The 20,810-nt window shown below is 42.8% G+C and overlaps 2 protein-coding genes across 12 annotated transcripts in view; both read right to left on the bottom strand.

Moving 5' to 3' along the window:
- Positions 1 to 3,878: 3,878 nt before the first annotated feature.
- mrpl24 (mitochondrial ribosomal protein L24) lies at positions 3,879 to 8,823 on the bottom strand. Its single transcript, XM_014141566.3, has 6 exons — positions 8,733 to 8,823; positions 7,828 to 8,014; positions 7,260 to 7,355; positions 6,452 to 6,555; positions 5,833 to 5,963; positions 3,879 to 4,350 (listed from the first exon to the last, which is right to left on the bottom strand). The coding sequence occupies exons 2-6, from the start codon at positions 8,008 to 8,010 to the stop codon at positions 4,214 to 4,216; spliced, it is 651 nt and encodes a 216-aa protein (XP_013997041.1). The 5' UTR covers positions 8,011 to 8,014; positions 8,733 to 8,823; the 3' UTR covers positions 3,879 to 4,213.
- A 5,809-nt stretch (positions 8,824 to 14,632) lies between these two features.
- LOC106569872 (semaphorin-4A) overlaps positions 14,633 to 20,810 on the bottom strand; it is a 51,744-nt gene continuing 45,566 nt past the window's right edge. For 10 of the 11 annotated variants that reach the window (XM_045694721.2, XM_014141576.3, XM_014141572.3 and 7 more), the window contains 5 exons: positions 20,324 to 20,513; positions 20,073 to 20,188; positions 18,529 to 18,692; positions 17,376 to 17,464; positions 14,633 to 16,691 (listed from right to left, as the gene is read on the bottom strand). In XM_045694721.2, the coding sequence (XP_045550677.2) occupies positions 16,207 to 16,691; positions 17,376 to 17,464; positions 18,529 to 18,692; positions 20,073 to 20,188; positions 20,324 to 20,513 (1,044 nt within the window). In that variant the 3' untranslated portion in view covers positions 14,633 to 16,206. The remainder of the gene's footprint in view (positions 16,692 to 17,375; positions 17,465 to 18,528; positions 18,693 to 20,072; positions 20,189 to 20,323; positions 20,514 to 20,810) is intronic. The other variant, XM_045694722.2, reaches the window with a different exon arrangement.

Here is a 20,810-nt window from a genome sequence, read left to right as displayed (position 1 = left end):
AACCCTTGTTGGCAATCACAGAGGTCAGACGTTTCTTGTAGTTAGCCACCAGGTTTGCACACATCTCAGGAGGGATTTTGTCCCACTCCTCTTTGCAGATCTTCTCCAAGTTATTAAGGTTTCGAGACTGACGTTTGGCAACTCGAACCTTCAGCTCCCTCCACAGATTTTCTATGGGATTAAGGTCTGGAGACACTCCAGGACCTTAATGTGCTTCTTCTTGAGCCACTCCTTTGTTGCCTTGGCCGTGTGTTTTGGGTCATTGTCATGCTGGAATACCCATCCACGACCCATTTTCAATGAGCCTGGCTGAGGGAAGGATGTTCTCACCCAAGATTTGACAGTACATAGCCCCATCCATCGTCCCTTTGATGCAGTGAAGTTGTCCTGTCCCCTTAGCAGAAAAACACCCCCAAAGCATAATGTTTCCACCTCCATGTTTGACGGTGGAGATGGTGTTCTTGGGGTCATAGGCAGCATTCCTCCTCCTCCAAACACGGCGAGTTGAGTTGATGCCAAAGAGCTCCATTTTGGTCTCATCTGACCACAACACTTTCACCAGTTGTCCTCTGAATCATTCAGATGTTCATTGGCAAACTTCAGACGGGCATATATATGTATTCTTGAGCAGGGGGACCTTGCGGGCGCTGCAGGATTTCAGTCCTTCACGGCGTAGTGTGTTACCAATTGTTTTCTTGGTGACTAAGGTCCCAGCTGCCTTGAGATCATTGACAAGATCCTCCCGTGTAGTTCTGGGCTGATTCCTCACCGTTCTCATGATCATTGCAACCCCACGAGGTGAGATCTTGCATGGAGCCCCAGGCTGAGGGATATTGACAGTTCTTTTATGTTTCTTCCATTTGCGAATAATCGCACCAAATGTTGTCACCTTCTCACCAAGCTGCTTGGCGATGGTCTTGTAGCCCATTCCAGCCGTGTGTAGGTCTACAATGTTGTCCCTGACATCCTTGGAGAGCTCTTTGGTCTTGGCCATGGTGGAGAGTTTGGAATCTGATTGAATGATTGCTTCTGTGGACAGATGTCTTTTTTACAGTTAACAAGCTGTGGTTAGGAGCACTCCCTTTAAGAGTGTGCTCCTAATCTCAGCTCGTTACCTGTATAAAAGACACCTGGGAGCCAGAAATCTTTCGGATTGAGAGGGGGTCAAATACTTATTTCCCTCATTAAAATGCAAATCAATTTATAACATTTTTGACATGCGTTTTTCTGGATTCTTTTGTTATTCTGTCTCTCACTGTTCAAATAAACCTACCATTAAAATTATAGACTGATCCTTTCTTTATCAGTGGGTAAATGTACAAAATCAGCAGGGGATCAAATACTTTTTTCCCCCACTGTACATCAGATGAGTAATGCAAAATATGTAAACATTATTAAAGTGACTAGTGTTCCATTATTAAAGTGGCCAGTGATTTCAAGTCTACGTATATAGAGCAGGAGCCTCTAACGTGCTATTGATGCCTATTTAACAGTCTGATGGCCTTAAGATAGAGACTATTTTTCAGTCTTTCGGTCCCAGCTTTGATGCACCTGTACTGACCTCGACTTCTGGATGATAGCAGGATGAACAGGCAGTGGCTCGGGTGGTTGTTATCCTTGATATTTTAGGCCTTCCTGTGACATCGGTTGCTGTAGGTGTCCTGGAGGGCAGGTAGTTTACCCCCGGTGATGCATTGGGCAGACACCCCCACCTTCTGGAGAGCCCTGCGGTTGAGGGCAGTGAAGATGCCGTACCAGGCGGTGATGCAGCCCGACAGGATGCTCTCAATTGTGCATCTGTAAAAGTTTGTGAGGAAGAACTTCGGTAACGTTTTCCTCAGATTAGCTTTGTTAAAATCCCCGGCTACAATAAATGCGCCCTCGGGATACGTGGTTTCCAGTTTGCATAAAGTCCAGTGTAGTTCCTTGAGGGCCGTCGTGGTATCGGCTTGAGGGGGAATATACACAGCTGTGACTATAACTGAAGATAATTATCTTGGGAGGTAATACGGTTGGCATTTGATTGTGAGGTATTCCAGGTCGGGTGAACAAAAGGACTTGAGTTTCTGTATGCTATCACAATCACACCATGAGTAGTTAATCATGAAACATACAACCCGCCCGTCTCCTTTCCAGGGAGATCTTTATTCCTGTCTGCACGATGAACTGAGAACCCAACTGGCTGTACGGACTCAGACAGTATATCCCGAGAGACTCTGTTTCACGGAAACATGGCTATGTTACAATCCCTGATGTTTCTCTGGAAGGAGCTCCTTACACTGAGCTCGTCAACTTTATTATCCAGAGACTGAACATTTGCGAGTAATATACTCAGAAGCGGTGGGTGGTATGCGCGCCTCCTGAGTCGGACTCCGAATCCCTCTTCTCCACCGGCGGTGTTTTGGATCAGCCTATGGAATCAGTTCAATTGCCATGGGGGGTACGAACAAAGGATCAAATTCAGGAAAGTCGTATTACTGATCGTAATGCTGGTGAGTTACCGCCGCTCTGATATCCAAAAGTTATTTCCAGTTGTATGTAATAATCCCCCCAAAATGATGGGCTAATAATGTAAGCTATAACACATAAAAAAACAAAATACTGCAAAGTTGCTTAGGAGCTAGAAGCATGGCTGCCCTATCTGTCGGCGTCATTTTATCACCAGGGAGCATCAGCTAATCTAAGCATCAACTGGATAGACAGTATAAATTGAAGAAATGGATGCATCCCCATATTACATTACACCTTTGCAGCTGCTATTTAAAAATTATGCAAATGAACAAGCACAGTGACAAAAAAACGGATTTACGATGATTGCTTTTCAGTTGACTAAGGATAGCTGTAGGTTTTCCACTATTGACCGACAGAATATTATTACACTTCTGTAAAATAAAATGTAAAGATGAATCAATTATAAATCATGGACTTTCAACAGTTCAGTACATCAGTATTGTTGTTTTTTGGGGGTGGGCTTTTCCCTTCTTGACCATCATATAAAAGCTGTATGAGTACTTTGTACACCACCCTCTGGTAAAAGTTTGAATGTCACATATCCAGCTTTCAACAGAGTCAAATGAGGTGACTGGGCATATAAAACGACGCACCATAATCAAATGAGGTGAGTGTGGTCCTATTGAGAAGACGTCCCGCTCCTCGCCACTCCCTTGCTAGGGATTTCCTTCTGGACTATGTCCATTACTTCGTCCTTCGCCTCTTTCCTTCAGATGGATTGAAAAGAGACCCAGACATTTGTCTTAACGCTTAAAATGGAATTATTACACCCTGGCCCAAGTAGTATAATATAACTAATTTTAACATATAAATGGCCAAAGTGGCGGTGAGCTTTCCCAAGATGAGTAATGACTTACGGTATTTTCTACTTCATCTTCCCAAACCCTTTTACAAGAGGCTGGCAGCTAATTCTTTTTCCTGGCACTGCGTTTGCTGCAGCTCGAACTTTAGAGCCTTGACGTCTTTCTCCTTAACTCTGATTTCAGCTCGTCTGTCAAATTCTGAGCTCTCTATTTGTCAAAATGTCCCTCAAAAGCCAAGTTCTGTCCTGCAAAGTAAAAACCTGTTTAAAAAGCTTGAACTTGTTGCTGATTGTGCAGTTTTGGTGACACGAGACGTCAGCTTTACACATATTCATCCAAGTCTCAGACATAAGTTCACTTAGGGTTGCTTTGACAAGACCACTTGTTCAACATCTGAATGGATAACTAAAGTAGCCAATTCTATAACAAATGCAGATGTAGTATTTACAGCATGTACCTGCTCAATTTGTAGCACAGAAACATTAGGATTACTTCTGTTGTTAATTTTTATCTCCCACTATCTAGGAAAACTCAAAGTCAAATCAAGAACAGGATTGTAGATTCCCTTAGACATTTATTTATGATAAAAACAAACCAAAACATTTGAGACAAACTCTGAAAGCATCATAAATAATGACTTCTGCTGAATTTATGCCTGACAGAGGCCATGTAATACAGTTACATTTCTATGTGCACATGAAGGTTTCCATCACGTTACTGTACTCACTCAACCCATTTCCACTGATATCCATCTGGACTGAGCGATGTGGAACATTTCTTTAATACACAGATATAGGCCTACTGTAGGTCCATAAAGAGCATTCAGTAGGGATACCGTGGATGCAACGCCCCAACCTAACCCGTGGCTGTGTGGCACCGACACCAGAGGGTCTTCCCCCTCAGTACCAGTAGGTCTTCCGGTTCCTCCTGGGTTCCTCGATGCCCAGTTTGTCCATCACCTCCTCCTCCAGAGTCTTGAGGGAGGGCGTGTAAGTCTTCTCCAGGGTGTCCTCCGGACTGGTGTCCTTGGGGCCGTCTGGGATGGCAGACACCAACCAATAAGGGGATTCCAAAATTAGGGGGGGTCAATTCAGAAGAAAGGGTATACTTACACTAAGTACACAGCATGTAGCTGACCCAACTCACCTAACTTCCAGTCTATCATATGGTACACATCACCCTAGTAATTGTTTTGTGATTGACTGTTACGAAAATGCACTGACGAAGGAAAACGTTTGTTGGCTTGATTGAACCATATTATGCAATAAATGTGAGCGATTGGTTTAAACGGCGAGCCCTGTTTTCGTAGTGTGTGATCGGTCACGTTTTTGTGATATTGCGATGATTTTACTGTTTTATGTGGTAATTGATCAAATTTGCAGAGAATTGAAGGCCCAGTGGAGTCGAAATTAAGTTTTCCTGTGTTTTATTGTGTAATAACAGCTGATGAAACTAACACTGTAAAAGTAAAAGTAATATATATATATATTTATTTGTTTTTTATCAGTGTTATTTTCTGATAGTTGCTGGTTGAAAATACAATCTATTTGCTGGTTGAAAATACAATCTATACAGGACCTTCTAATTAGTAGGTTTTTCATGGGTGCAGTTATGGCCTGCCTGTTGATTTCACAAGGCGGTATATGTTAAAGGCCCAGTGCCGGCCAAAATGTGATTTATCCTGTGTGTTATATATATTTCCACTCTAGAGTGGTTTGAAAAGACCGCCTGCAATTTCAGCAAGTTTTGCTGGGACGGAGTTTTGGTAAATTAGTTAATAGACCAATAAGAAAGACCTCTCTGCCAACAACGGCTGGTTTTCAGTTTTCCCCTTCCCACTCAGATCACTCCCAAACATTGCTAGCAAAATTCTTGCTTGAGAAATTGCTCTTTGCTAAGAATTTTAATTGAAAATCATTACAGTAAGTTACTTAATTGTTACTCATAAATGATCTGACACGGAGATAAAAATAGCTGCATTGGTCCTTTAAAGGGGCAATCTGAAGTTGCTACAAAATTTTCCCCCATTGATTCTTGAAAATATAACTTATTAATGCCTCATGAGCTTAGTTCAACGGCCATACCCTATCAGAACCCAAAAGGTGGGCTTGTTTAACTCCAATGTTTGTAAACAAAGTAAATGTGAACAAACATTTACATAAAAACATTTTTTTTTTAACTGGAATGTTGATATCATGGACAGTTTGCATCCATAATTCTGTGAATAAATTTGAGTGGTTACATTTCTCCAGTCCCATCCCTCAGCTTTTACCAAAACAGTGGCGGGGACTAAGCTTTGTTATTGTTTCAACTACTGATTACCGCTTTAAACAAATAAAAGCGTTACTTATACATCACCCAGACCAGCTTGTGTCCTGCTTTTCCACTCACTCATCTTCACCCAAATTTTTGACAAGCTTGACTCTCATTCACAAAAGCTCCCTCTCAACCTCAATCCATCTAGATTTCTTTGCCCCTCCTCTAGCCTCTGTTCCTCCCTCCCCAAATGCAGACTCACCCTTCCACTGCTGCGGTACGATGCCGTCTCTGCGCTGGAACACTGGTTTGGGGACAATGCGGCCCGTCCTGAGGGAGACACGCACCTTCTCCCCCTCCTCTGTGAACCTCCACTCCACCTCGGTGGGTTTCCTGTTGGAGCAACAGACAGGAGTCGGGTTTGGTATTAAACTCAGGACTAAAGTGGTCAAGATCAGTCAGTGTTCAAGTCAAAGCATTCACTAATCATAAACTATTTAAATACAATAGAAATGTGGGTACATCTGTGCACAAAAATCCTACTTATTGCACCATTAAATCCAAGCCCTGCACATAAAATCTACTAAAAATGTAAACTAAACTCTGAGCATGGACACAAACCCTGGTTCTAGATAGCTACTGGGTGAGCAGGCTATTGTTCCACTTCTTTTTTGCATGGGTGTTTTCTGCACCACCCTGTGGTAAAGGTTTGAATACCATGATACTTTTCCACTGAAGCCCTGGTTAACTGAATGAGTTGTTTCAGTATTGGGCTGTTACCAAAGCCTGCACACCCAGCAACTATCTAGAAACAGGTTTGGTGATCATGGGCTTAGACAAATGTTAGAATCTGGACCTCCCCATAATGCACTGGGACTCACCTGTCAGTAGGGTCAACAAGTGAGATGTCTCGAATTAGAAGGGGAGCCTCGCTGGCAATATAAGTCCCCCGGTAATCTGAAGTTTTCCCAATGTACCTGAAATGCTACAATTGAGAAATACTGTGTTCATTTAATTTATTCAAACATTGCAGAGATAACAGAACTTCAATTGCTGTTGAAATCAATGTCCATCGTTTGTAACACAGCCTAAAAAGGGCCATATTCTTTTTAAATAATATAAAGTGGGGTTCAACATCAAAAAGACAGTATTTGTTAACAGAAACATACCATACTTGTTTATCATCATAGTCCAAAACATGACAATGGATTCTCACTAAATTCACTAATGATGGTAGCAAAATAAATTGCTGGATGGCATTAAGTCTAGTTTGTGAGTTGCTCTTAAAAAATGATCCTATGGTTCCAGCGATGAAACCGGGCCCTGGCCTTTGCAACTGTAGCTTGGTCTTTGCAACTGTAGCTTGGCCTGTGAAGCCATTGAGAAGGCTACCCAGATTCAAAGACAGTGCACTAGAAACCAGTATGATAAAACATTTAGAAGGAAGCCCATCAAGCATTTATGAAGCTCCTCATTGGTAGTAGGGACAGTTTTCTAAAATGCAAAAATAAAAATAAATAGGTGACTACGCAACAACCACCATAGCTGGCACTATATCAAGTGGGTTATACAGTATGTATACAAAATAGTGTACAATTGTTGGGTGTTTATACTGAATGTAGTGTATGAATGTCTTCTCTGTTATGTGGCAAACATATCCCCTCTTACAACGATGATTAGGATTCTTACCGTGTTCAGCCCGTCCAGGATGACCCAGTTTCTGTGTCTGAAGACCTGGGCCACTTTGCCCTGCTTTCCTTTGTCTTTCCCAGAGAGAATCTCAACCTGGTCAAGGTGGAACACCAGTTTAGAATATCAAAGCATCAAAACATTAGGCTAATGGCTGAATAAACTTTGACAGTGACACTCCCTTTTCAGTCCTACATCTCATTATCGTCACCTTCCATGTGTTGCTTTTATAGCAAGGAATTGATCAACTCAATGGTTTGCCTAACAGTTTTTTTGTGTCTAATAGCTGGTATCTCTGCAAAGGAATTAGGCAAAACTGCAATACCAGTGTTTAGAGGGAAGCATAACATTTTCAGTGTATAATATTTATTATTAGAAATTATAAAGTTTGTGGTATATGGCCAATATACCACGGCTAAGAGCTGTATCCAGGCACTCTGCTGCATCGGGCATAAGAACAGCCCTTAGCCATGATATATTGGCCATATTCCACACCCCCCTCGTGCCTTATTGCTTAAATATTCCATATCTAAAAAATCTTCATTGTCCTTTTGGCATGACCACTTACTGTGTCCCCTTTGAAAACAGACCAGTCCTCATAAGCTATGGGCTCAATGAACACCTTTCTTCTCTTCTTGCCTGGTGGGTTCAGTCTCTTGGCAGCTATGGTCCATGGCCGACTGGTGCCGTAGCGGTAGTCTTTAGGGAAGGCAGCCTTAGCAGCCATCGACAGTATGGCTGTTAATCGCATTTTCCTGGAGAAAAAAAAATGAAAACAGAATTTTACTTAATTGGTGTGTGGTTTATAAAAATCAAAGGGAGACAAAGAGAAGTCATTATCTTTCAACATTTACTACTCAACAGCCTAATTATGGATGCCCATACAGTGTAGTGACCGTATAATTAGGATCTCTATGATACTGACAGTATAGATAGCTTGCTGGATACATAAGATGAAATGTGCTGATCAGCAAATTCTCCTGTGATGTAAAGTTGATTATAAAATAGACACATTATTTTTAAGTATACACTGGGTGAATAACTGTGCATTTTCATTATGTTTTATTGACACAAATGCAACACTGACATTGACAGAGCCATCATTATCGTCACTGGTCAGATGCTGGATAACATTGGCTATGCTAGCTAGAATGGTCATCGTTCTTCTGGCTATAGCAAAACACACCTGCTATTTTCTGGTTAGTAGTACGTTGGCAAGCGTACATGTAGCTAGTTAGCTTCATTTTAGTAGCTAACCCGAAAAAACTAGCGCTAGCAATGTAGCTAATTGTTGTGACATTTTGTTGACAGTTAGCTAACGTTAGTTAGCTTGAAAAGAGAGATGCATGACGAGGATTCAAGGAAGCTTGAAAGTCAATAGCCCCCACAATCCAGAAAACGCAACTAAAATAGATAGCAAGCCAATGCATATAACATATATTTCCAAATTATCAATCAGAAAATTGCATTTACCCCTTCTCGTTTTCAATGTCACATGCATAAATCGTTCCACTTTGACCCCTACTACTTCTTTAGGGGTTGTAATTACTTTACTGGATCTCTACCGCCATCTATCGTACGGGTGGAGTGATGAATCTGTGCCACTGTCGGGTGAATGAGGAATGACAGCCAAACGAAATCACCTGCAGACGCCCAAGTCACGAACTGACTTGGGCTCGGGGTCATTAATATTAGTCTATGAGCCAGCCCCCCCCAAATTTGGGAGTTTTCTGTTCTCTCTTTTTCTTTCACCCGCCATCCCATTCATTTTTCCAATAGGACTTTTACCCTATGACAAACATTGTCAGTATAAAACAAGTTATATAATTCAATCATAAATGGAATGCTTAGATTCACAGCTATCCATCAGACACATTTTCAGGAATGTTCAGTTCAACAGAACTTTGACCTCTAGGGTACATATCAGAATACCTGATACATGTTAAACTGTGTTTGACAAGTGCTTCTGAAAGGTCATGAAATTACCTTTGAAATGATATATATAACATAACAAACTTTGAATGCACGAGCTACAACTTTTGTTGAAAAATCTCCCAAATTGTGCCATTGACATTAGAATGTTGGAAACGTAGACATAGAATTCCATGTTGTGGGGGCAACTACGTTTTTGAATTGTAACTTTAGTGATAGAAGGACCAAATTGCACACACAGCTAGAACAGGTTTTTAAAAAGACTTGTAGATAGGCCATCACAGGATTCATAAATTAACCCCACAGAAGCCTTTTTCCAATATAGCCACCAAACAACTTATTGGATACATTTCGCCTGACCATGCCTATATGAAATATAATTGTAGTATCCACAATGATATCTTAAAATGTAAATTGTGATGAAGAATACACAACCAAATGATCCAGGTCTGCCAGATATATATGTAAAATTATTCACAGAATTGTGTTGAATGTGCACAAAAAGCTGTTTGAATCACTAACTTCTGGAGATGTTATGATCAATAAGTGCAATTGTTCATCTTCAAACAAGCAAAATGGAGAAGTACATGTGAATAGTCATGGATGTGAGTGGATTAAAATGATATACAATGTTATCCTATAAAAAGGTTATTGTGGTTATTATGACAGCTTGATGTTTTAGTACCTCCGAATATGTCCCTGTTCACAGGAGGGATTGCAGAACTAAATAGCTGAAGCTCCTTTCGTCATATCTTTAGTCATATCTTTAGTCAAATCAGTATCCTAGTGTCGAACAGAAACAACAACTGCCATAGAGGTCAAGTCTATACAATATAACTACAGCAGCAGTCAAACTCATAGGATAACCCATTTAACTCATTCATGGAATGACAGAAACACTTTACATTTTTCCATTGATTTAAATTAGTCAAGTGTGTGGCTGTATGTCAAATTGGTTACTAAAGTCTGGCATGGATATAGCCATATGATGAATCCAAAAAGGTGTAATTTGAACTTTCCCCCAAATAAATTCAAATTTAGTGTAGACGCAGAGGTGCTGGCATGTGTACAATAAATACATTAAATCAGAATGAATAAAACAATAAAGCCTGAAGTTTTTTATTTCCATTGTGATCCTTCTATTTAATGTTATTTCAATTCAATTGAATGCGGTTTTAATGTTATTGACCATTCAGCACTGGAAGCTGTCCCCACACAATTTGCCCAGTTTGTGACTTGTTCATTTCATACTCTGCTAATTGTAGTAGGCTAGTTTGACAGATTGATATTGAATATGTCCAACTTACTGACTTGAACCTCATGTCATGTTTAACCATCACAATAAAATGGTGACAAACTAGTTATTTTATAAATACACAATTGTTTTCACATACAAATGGATTCATTTTCTATGTTTTCCTCAATGTTCTTTGATGTACACTACATGGCCAAAAGTATGTGGACACCTGCTCGTCAAATATCTAATTCCAAAACCCTGGGCATTAATAGGGAGTTGGTCCCCCCTTTGTTGCTATAACAGCCTCCAATCTTCTGGGAAGGTTTTTTTCCCCACTAGATGTTGGAACATTGCTGTGGAGACTTTCCATTCAGCCACAAGAGCATCAGTGAGGTCGGGCACTGATGTTGGGCGATTAGGCCTGGCTTGCAGTCGGCATTCCAATTTATTCCAAAGGTGTTCGATGGGGTTGAGGTCAAGTGCTCTGCGCAAGCCAGTCAAGTTCTTCTACACCAATCTCAAGAAACCATTTCTGTATGGACCTCGATTTGTGCACGGGGGCATTGTCATGCTGAAACAGGAAAGGGCTTTCCCCAAACTGTTGCCACAAAGTTGGAAGCACAGAATCGTCTAGAATGTCATTGTATGCTGTAGCATTAACATTTCCCTTCACAGGAACTAAGGGGCCCATTATTACTCCTCCACCAAACTTAACAGTTGGCATTATGCATTGGGGCAGGTAGCGTTCTCCTAACATCCGCCAAACCCAGATTCGTCCGTTAGTCTGCCAGATGGCGAAGCGTGATTCATCACATCCAGAGAACGCATTTCCACTGCTCCAGAGTCCAATGGCGGTGAACTTTACACAACTCCAGCCAACGCTTGGCATTGCGCATGGTGATCTTAGGCTTGTGCACTTCGTGGCTGAGCCATTGTTGCTCCTAGGTGTTTCCACTTCACAATAACAGCACTTACAGTTGACCGGGGCAGCTCTAGCAGGGCAGAAATTTCACAAACTGACTTGTTGGAAAGGTGGCATCCTATGATGTTGCCACGTTGAAAGTCACTGAGCTCCTCAGTACCGGCTATTAGACTACCAATGTTTGTCTTTGGAGATTGCATGGCTGTGTGCTTGATTTTATACACCGGTCAGCAGCGGGTGTGGCTGAAATAGCCAAATAAACTAATTTGAACGGGTGTCCATATACTGTTGGCCATGTAGGGTATTACTGTAATGATCACAAGGAAACAAGATAGATTTACTGCACATTCTGCAAACAAAGGAAACTGAAATTGTCCATGTTGTACCCTTGCCTTGTAATATTTAAGGTTTTCACACTCTTCTCCACATTTCTCCAGAAATATGTCAAGCATTTTCTGAAGGACAGTCCCTGTCAAGTTGCTAACAATCTGAATACTCCTTCAGGTCAGTACTTCAAACTCTTTTGGACTTGGTTTGCCCTCACAGAATCCAGACTTAATGGTTACCCTTAGATTTCTTCTGTCAACATCTCGTCAATTTTTCCATTCACAATCCGGATGACACCCTCCACAAACTTGAGCCTAGCAGCGGATATGCTTGTTACAGCCTCAAAGCAGGTTAGACTTAAGTAATCTTGCGTAGTGGCCTTGGGTGGGCTGATGCTTTGCTGCAGATAAACAGAAATGATCATTAACATTTGAAAATACTTGGTCACAGTGAATTGTGTCTCCTCTGTAAATCTACAGAATCCATTTTCAGGTATTTAAGATGTGGGAAATAGATTGATGGCACACCTCGGCCTCATGTCCCTGAGAAAATACAGCCAAATAGAGTTAAGGATGTCTTGTTTGTGTGTGTGTGTGTGTGTGTGTGTGTGTGTGTGTGTGTGTGTGTGTGTGTGTGTGTTAGTGAGAGTGAGTTTATTACCTGGCATCCTTAGTCGATCAATTGTTGGTGTCTGTACTCTTCTTTTTAAGTATTATTATTACAATGTTTAAAGCATCACGTCAGTAATGCAGATTACCGGATGTTACCTACTACTGTAAATCTAGTTTGAATAACTTGGTGATAATTGGCAAGATTCCAAGACTAATGCTAAACCACAGAAAGAACAATGAGAGAGATATTCCACCGGATGTATAAATGTGAAGCATCCGGTTTGCGTTTCCACTAAAACCGACCAATCACGTGCTACAAAAATAGGGCTCGCAACTGCAACCAATCTCGCACATTTACTGCATATTGTTCAATCAAGCCTGACATCAACAAACGTTTTCCCTCGTCAACGCATTTGTGACAAATTGGGCAAAATCATTGCCGGAGCATCCGGTTGGCGTTTCTACTCACTACCAAATATGGTGATGAGAGGAAGCCCACCGGCCAGCAGTGGGAGAAGACGGAGCGAGATGGACTTTGGCCAACATTCTGATTCATTTTCTCATCGATGAAACATTTGATCGCCATACAGTTTTCTGTTTGCAAAACTAGAATCTGTAACAAACAGAGTGGACTGCGTTTTGTAGACATTACCCTTTGCCAAAGTTCAACAAAACCGCATTGTTTAGGAGTGCAAGGGCGCATTGAGTTATTGCACACGCGCACTTCAGAGTAGGAGTTCCCTAACAGAAATATGGTCTATCTTGGGTTAGTTACAAAGAAATCTTTGGCTAACCTTGTATCAGTTGTGTGGCTGTTTCTGTGAAGTGGTTGCCACCCAGTGGACAAATGGGAGAATTTTTAAAGTGACATTCAAAAATGTCATAAATTACCTATCTACAGGATACGGAGTAAGTTCCTGTCCTCCTGTACGCCGTTCACTCATGACTGCACAGACAGGCACGACTCAAATACCATCATTCAATTTGCCGATGACAACAGTGATCGCCGACAAGACAACCTATAGGGAGATCAGAGACCTGGCCATGTGGTGCCAGGACAACAACCTCTCCCTCAACATGATCAAGACAAAGGAGATGATTGTGGACTACAGGAAAAGGAGGACCGAGCACACCCCCATTCTCATCGACGGGGCTGTAGTGGAGCAGGTTGAGAGCGTCAAGTTCCTTGACGTCCACATCACCAACAAACTATCATGGTCCAAACACACTAAGACAGTCGTGAAGAGGGGATGACAAAACCTATTCCCCCTCAGGAGCCTGAAAATATTTGGCATGGGTCCTCAGATCCTCAAAAGGTTCTACAGCTGCACCATTGAGAGCATCCTGACTGGTTGCATCACTGCCTGGTATGGTAAACGTTCGGCCTCCGACCGCAAGGCACTACAGAGAGTAGTGTGTACGGCCCAGTACATCACTGGGGCAAGCTTCCTACCATCCAGGACCTCGATACCAGGCGGTGTCAGAGGAAAGCCCTAAACATTGTCAAAGACTCCAGCCACCCTAGTCATAGACTGTTCTCTCTGCTACCGCACGGCAAGCGGTACCGGAGCATCAAGTCTAGGTCCAAGAGGCTTCTAAATAGCTTCTACCCCCAAGCCATAAGACTCCTGAACATCAAGTCAAATGACTACCGAGACTATTTGCAGTGACCCCCCTCTTTAATAACTCTACCTACATGTACATACTACCTCAAATAACCGGTGGCCCCGCACATTGACTCTGTATCGGTACCCCCGATATATAGTCTCGCTATTGTCATTTCACTGCCGCCCTTTAATTTCTTGTTACTTTTATCTCTTATCCATATATTTTTTAAACTGCATTGTTGGTTAGGGGCTCGTAAGTAAGCATTTCACGCTAAGTTCTACACCTGTTGTAATCGGCGCATGTGACTAATAATAATTTGACTTGAAGTTCAGTATATTACATCAAGACACTGATGAAAATCAATCTGATCATGTTGAGTCCAGTCATCTTATCAGTTCATTGTAGCAAGCCATCAACATGTATTTCTCAAACAAGCCCTTCTGTGTGGCATATGGTACTATGGCTGCGTTTACACAGGCAGCCAGATTCTGATCTTTTGCCCAATTGTTGGTCTTTTGACTATGAAGGTTTATGGGACAGAGAATCACATCTTTGTGAAAAACTGTTTCACAACACAGCACAATGGCCAATTTATATGGAGATTAGCCTGGAGCCATTTTCTCTGTTAAATCCTACTCAACTAAGCTTACATTAATAACATATTACTGTGAAGCTTTAAAATGCTGTAAATTGTGATTTTCTGCAGTAGGCCTTAATTCAACACAAATTACAGATATTATTTTTGCACAAATTGAACAGTTTATTTGCAACATTGAAACAGTAAGATACGATTGTATAAAAATAAAGACAAAACAACTTATTTTAAAAAGAAAAGTGGTTTGTGATCTGTACCGAAGACAAGGAGTACCATATATTTGTTTAATAACTATTAGTCTTTCTCATCGTCATCTAAAGCAGCTTAAAATGAGCCAACTCTCTCATAATCTGCTTTCAGTTTCTGAAAAGCTGTCTAGCAAAAAAAAAAGGAAAAGTGTTTTCATTCAAAATGCAATTTTGGCAATATCACAGTTTTCGAAGTGATTTGAGGATTTCAGTCCAGTTAATATGCTGACAACATAAATTATAAAAACTAAAAGGGTCTCTAAACACCAGCATAATCTTGTTTGTTCTGGCAGAGATAAGCCCTACAGTGTCAAATCAACATCATGTTCTCATGGCGTCACAGACCGCAGGATTTTAAAAAAAAATGTGCGTTTTGGGTGAAAGACAAAAAAGAAAAGTAAATTGGCAGCACAATCAACAGAACGACAAAAATAAACCAGCAAAATAAATAACAATAGAACATTGTACCATACAACGTGCTCCGTTAACTTTCGCAATGGCGCTGCATACAAAGGAAGTGGTTTAGCAATGTAGACCTGATGCTACAAAATTACTGTTAGAACAAAAAAGGCAGTTTTTTGTGTTCCTCGCAATATGCATCCACTGCCTGTGATTTGAGTGGACACGTTAGTTAATAGTTAGTGGTAGGAAACCTGTTTAGGAGCCATTTCTTTTCTTTTTTTTGTGGCAGTGTAGCGGCAGTGGCAGTTGTTGTGGCAGTGTAGTGATGCAGTCCTTCATGTACATTCGATAAATCGGCTTTCTTGGCTCTTTCATTAAATACACAAATAAACACAGTCTAGTCAAATGGAACCTCGTCTCCAAAGTATTTACAGCACAATATAATACACTGTATTGTATAAGAGCAGTGAGTCATGTTAATCAGTCTGCCCTTTGATTCACAAAGGCTGGTATCGTATCAGAAAACGGTGTCCATTTAGTTGAGTTACCACATCAGTCTTACTCGCTGTCATGACAGTCCACACACAGTGCTGCAGTTAGCCGTGTTCATGTAAAACCCCATGGCTCAAGAGTGACCATGTAAAGGCTACATTGTTCTCAGGTAGAGTGGATATGGTATGTCAATAGTTAGGGTGAGATGCGGTTGACTGTGCTCAGATAGGGGTGTTGGGAAGATGCCCATTGGAGCCCCTCGGCGTGCCGTTGCACACGACCCCGCTGGCTTGGCCGTTGTGTGCCATCTGCCCATTCCGCATGCCATTGCTGCATGGCGACTGACCGCCCCGAAGGGCCTCCCGCTCCTGAGGGCCGCCCCTCTCCGAGTCCCTCCCTGGGGCGTTGGCCTGGGGCGCCGTCCTGCTGCGGCAGCGCTGCCTCACGCTATACAGCGCCATAGTTAGCAGAATACTAACGCAGCACGCTAGCAGTACAGACACCACCACCAGCTCCTTCAGGTAGGTTTGCCCCAGCAGCAGCTTCTCCCCTCCCTGCCACTCCGCCTCAGTCTCAGTCTCCCCCGACTGCGCCACCCAGAAAGTAAAGTTCCTGCTGGTCCGCCTCGTGGTGACCGGAGTCTCCCTTGCTGGCGCGGTGGGCTCCGGCTCGGTCTGCTTGGGCCCAGTCAAGTGTGGAGTGAGCCATCCTCCTGAACCGGCCTGGGTGGTTGGGGGGGAGGGCTGGGCTCTGGGGGCGTGTGGTCATCATGCCAGGGGCAGCGGCCTGAGGGGTGGGGCTGCTCTTCTGCTTTACCTGGTAGATGGCCAGGTTCTGCTGGAAGCCGTTCTCTGTGGAGAGACACAGGTAGTGGCCCAGGGTGGCGGGCGTGGCCAGGAAGTGCAGGCTTCCATCCTCCAGCTGCAGGTAGAGGTCTGGGGAGAGGCGGCTGTTGGGTCGCTCCCAGTGGCGGTGGGCCAGGCTCGAGGCCTCTGGGCACTGCAGTCGCACCACCTCATTCAGGGACACAGACACCAGCTCACCTACAGGAAAGGAGTCTAACAGAAATCAGGAGTCACTGACTGAGGCCCAAGCTTCGACTGAGCCGGATGCTAGTTATGCAGTTGGCGGCTAAGCTAGCGGCTAGCCCACAAGCAAAGGCTTGAGCACACACACACTGCATGTTTCGTCACAATATTGTTCTGAATGTTCGTTCTGGATTGATGCCCGACTGAGCATTCTACTCAATGCATCCTCAATGAGCGCGGATTAAGATTTCATCAAAAGAGCATTACGGTGGCTTCGAAATACTATGACATTCATAAGGAGGCAAATAATTAGTAGGAAAACCTTTTGTCATCATTTTGTTCTCACCAGATTGACTTTAGATGCAGTATAACACTAGTTAGCTAGCTAAGATCGAGGGGATCGAGGCCACCGGATTTTAGCTAGCTAATGTTAGCATTGTTAGCTATTTTTGACAAACTTTGCTAGCTAATGACAACATTGCCATCTGACTAAAGTACATTTGACGACATGATAACGCTGGCAAATGTCATCTTATTTTCAGGCACTAAAGTGTAATTTAGACAAAATAGTAGTTAGCCTCCATCCAGAATGGCTGGGCTTAACACCACTTTAGGGCACCACCATGTTGGTGCAACCTATGAATACTATACTATCTAGCTATACTATACTAGTCTGACGGGATAAGGATAAGTATGAAGATGTGTGATTCTCACCTGCTTTTCCTTTGTTCAGTCCAAATCTGAATTTGGGCATGGGCGAAGCACACGCCTCCTGCACATTCCCTCCTTCCACATCCTGGCCTCTGTAGAAGACGAGATAACCACTGTCAGTTTGTGTGTGGGTATATTTGTTTACGTGTGAGTTTGTGTGATTTATTCTGTGTGTCAGTCCATGCAAAATTCCTGTTTACATTCTGGTTAACGCTATAAGGATGCATAAAACGTACTTTAAAAAATATATATACATTATTCACTGTATCAGGGATAGCGTAGCGTACACAGACGTTTTGGCATTGCAGCCTTCTTCACTGTGTAGGTACCAATTATTTGTTTATTTTTTAGATTGGGATTACGATCTTGTCTCATCGCTGCAACTCCCCAACGGTCTCGGGGGAGGTGAAGGTCGAGTCTTGCACCCTCCGGGATCGAACCCCAGGCTGTAGTGACACCGCAACACTGCGATGCAGTGCCTTAAACCGCTGAGCCACTCGTTAGGCCATACAAAAAAAATTTGTATTAAAAAGATTTGTACCTACAAACTGAAGAAGGCTGCAAAGCCGAAACGTCTGTGTACACTATCCCTGATGCAGTGAATATTATTATTTTTTTATATATAAAAAAAAATTAAGTAAGCTTTATGCGTCATCTTTCTGAGTGCGGACCCATCACACTTTTTTGCTTTTCTGAATTCACAGGTTTTAAGCACCAACTAAACTTCTCGGAGAGTGCAAAGGGCTCTATAATGTAAAAAATAAAATAAGGACCCAATAAAAGTATCTACTCTACCTACACCCTAAATATATACCCATTAAATGTTATTCTGTTTATTATTAAATATTATGTGCCAGTTTAAGGGACACATTAAGCCTACTCCTATACTAAGAAGCATGTTCAATGGATATTATCCATTTAAAGTGCTTTTTAGTTGAGGAATAGTCTCATCTGTGCAGGGAATACAGCCCTGAAGGAAATAAATGAATTCCACAAAATCAAATGCAACGGCCTTGTTCCAAAATAAATTTAACACCCAGCTCTATGCAAGTATCATATTATACTTGCCATGGTACATTCTACAAATCCATTCTATTGGTGTTGTGCCTGCTGGGTGGAGTGGCTGTAATGTAACATGATGGGGTGTGACACTCACGCGTTGTCCTGGATGCTGTTGGCGTGGGTACAGACTTTGATGGAGGGGTCCCAGCCACAGAAAGGATCTCGGGACAGCACACACTCGGCACAGCTCCAGTAGTAGGAGCAGTTGGAGGCCGGGACCCTCACCACGCCTTCTGATGAGCCCACAAACACCACACCCTGTGGGGGTGAAGGATAGCGTTAGTGCTAATTCGCTAAAGTTAGTGTACATGGGAGATAAGTACAGAACCATGTTAGCATTAGCATACACTTAATGACCAATGGCACAAACTGATGATTGGGTCGTAATTACGAGAATAATGAATTGAAACTAATCTTGACCATCTTGGTTAAACCAAGGCGCTCTCAACACTGGGGTTGTGGGTATGGGTCACGTACTGAATATAACCCCTTCAACTGATAGTTGCTTTGGATAAAAGTCTCTGCTAAATGACCATATTTTAGTTCAGTCAGAGAACAAAGATTCTCTGCGACATGGTGTGACCCTTACTTGACATAACGTCCTAAATAACTTGAGTTCTACGGCCAGCCATACTGAACCAGAACTAAACTGAACCGTGCACACCTTGAATGCATTTGTCACACTGGAAAGCTGCGTTGTGAAATACACACCCCATACAGACAGCTTGCCAGCTTATTTCGCTCGCTCGCTCTCGTGCAGCAGATCCGAGAGAGAGGGCTTATCAGGGCTAAAACCATGGCCTTCTCTACTGTCATGCTGCCTCGGACACATAGTCCTGCAAAACCTTACCAACTTCTGTTACTTTAGCCTACACTATGGTGTTCAGTGTACACTTAATAGTTCAACGGTCCCAAAAATGCAACAATTTGTATTCGTCATCGGTATTTCATTATGTGTGAAGGCTGTTGGATAAACTTAGAAATATTATATGCAGTGGTAATACAAATGTTTCACAGAGTTTCTGCATGTGCAATTGACTTTGTGTCTATTCCGTGCTAACCAACCACCTCGCACTTCACAGACGGCATGAAGCCAGCAAGTGACACGGACTCCACAGGCCATGTCCATCTGTCAGTCACCAGCAGATGTGACGTGATTGGTCGAGACCTCTGGGCATGCTGGTGAGGTTAGAGAGCAGATGAACCCAGCGCCTACACACACTGACCCCTCACCAGGGCCTGCCTGCCCCACCATATGCATCACGCAAAGAACTAGCGTGAAACTCGCTCCACTGTCGCGTGGTTCACTGTGTTATACTTTAATGTGATCTGTTCCTCAGGGGCGAGCAAGTGCTTGCCTCGCTGTAAAAGGAACTGACAAGGCCGTCACGCATGAGGTGACCAGATGTCTGGTTGTGGGGAAGGTTGAGGGAAGAGATGACAGGGGCAGTTAATCTAAAGGAAACATCTGAGAGCTTTGGCGACAGGGGGATTCACAGTTTGCATCATGCACGGTTGAAGCACTAAAGTTAAGTGCCAGCAGGTTCTGAATTAAAATTTTATGTGACAGCGAGGCGAGGGTAAAGTGGAATGAGTACTCAACTAGAGATGGAGAATACCTAATGACTAGAACGGTACCTTTGATATGGAAAGCAGGAGGTTCTTCATGGGCTGAGGCTGCTCGAAGACCTGGATCTCCTCAATGATGTGTGCACCCTTGTCCAGCAGCACTGCTTTGTGGAGGTAGCCCGATTCTGAAAGCAAGCGTTTGAAAGAAATGACTAACGGGGTAATGGTGTGCACATGCATACATGTACTGAGTAATAGTCATATTTAGGCCGATTCCAGTTCAATTGCCTGCCACACCGAGTTAAATACATGTCCAGTACCTGTGAGCAGGAAGAGAACAGTGAAGTCCTTGCCATTGGCGGCCTGTACTCTCTGGGTGACCACATGGCTGTAGCGCTGGTCAGGTGACACCATGGTCAGGCTCCGCCCCACAGGGTGTACGCTGTCGTCCGCGAGGAAGTTTTCTTTGACAAAGCGAAGGGTGTTGTCTGAGGCATTGTGCAGGCCACACTGAGACGAGGGAGAGACAAATGGGATTGAGCCAGGCACAGCTATTGAGAAACATCCAGCTGTGTGCCAATTGGCTGGTGTGGGATTCATCCACAACAATTATGTTAAGGAGTTTGAAGAAAAGGAAAAACTTTGAATAAAGAAGACTCCAAAGTCTTAAAACTCCAATATCACATTTATTATTCCAATGTGTGGAAGTCTATTCTTACTGAACATCAAACAAGGCCATGCTTATGATCTAAGGCAGTGGTTTTCAAACTTTTTCAACAGGGACCCCATTTTTTCCACCAGGATTTC

The sequence above is a fragment of the Salmo salar genome, chromosome 14 (genome assembly GCF_965601325.2).
Source record: "Salmo salar chromosome 14, fSalSal1, whole genome shotgun sequence".
Taxonomy (NCBI): Eukaryota; Metazoa; Chordata; class Actinopteri; order Salmoniformes; family Salmonidae; genus Salmo; species Salmo salar.
Note: the sequence above shows the minus strand (reverse complement) of the source record. Positions and strands in the feature narration are given on the sequence as shown.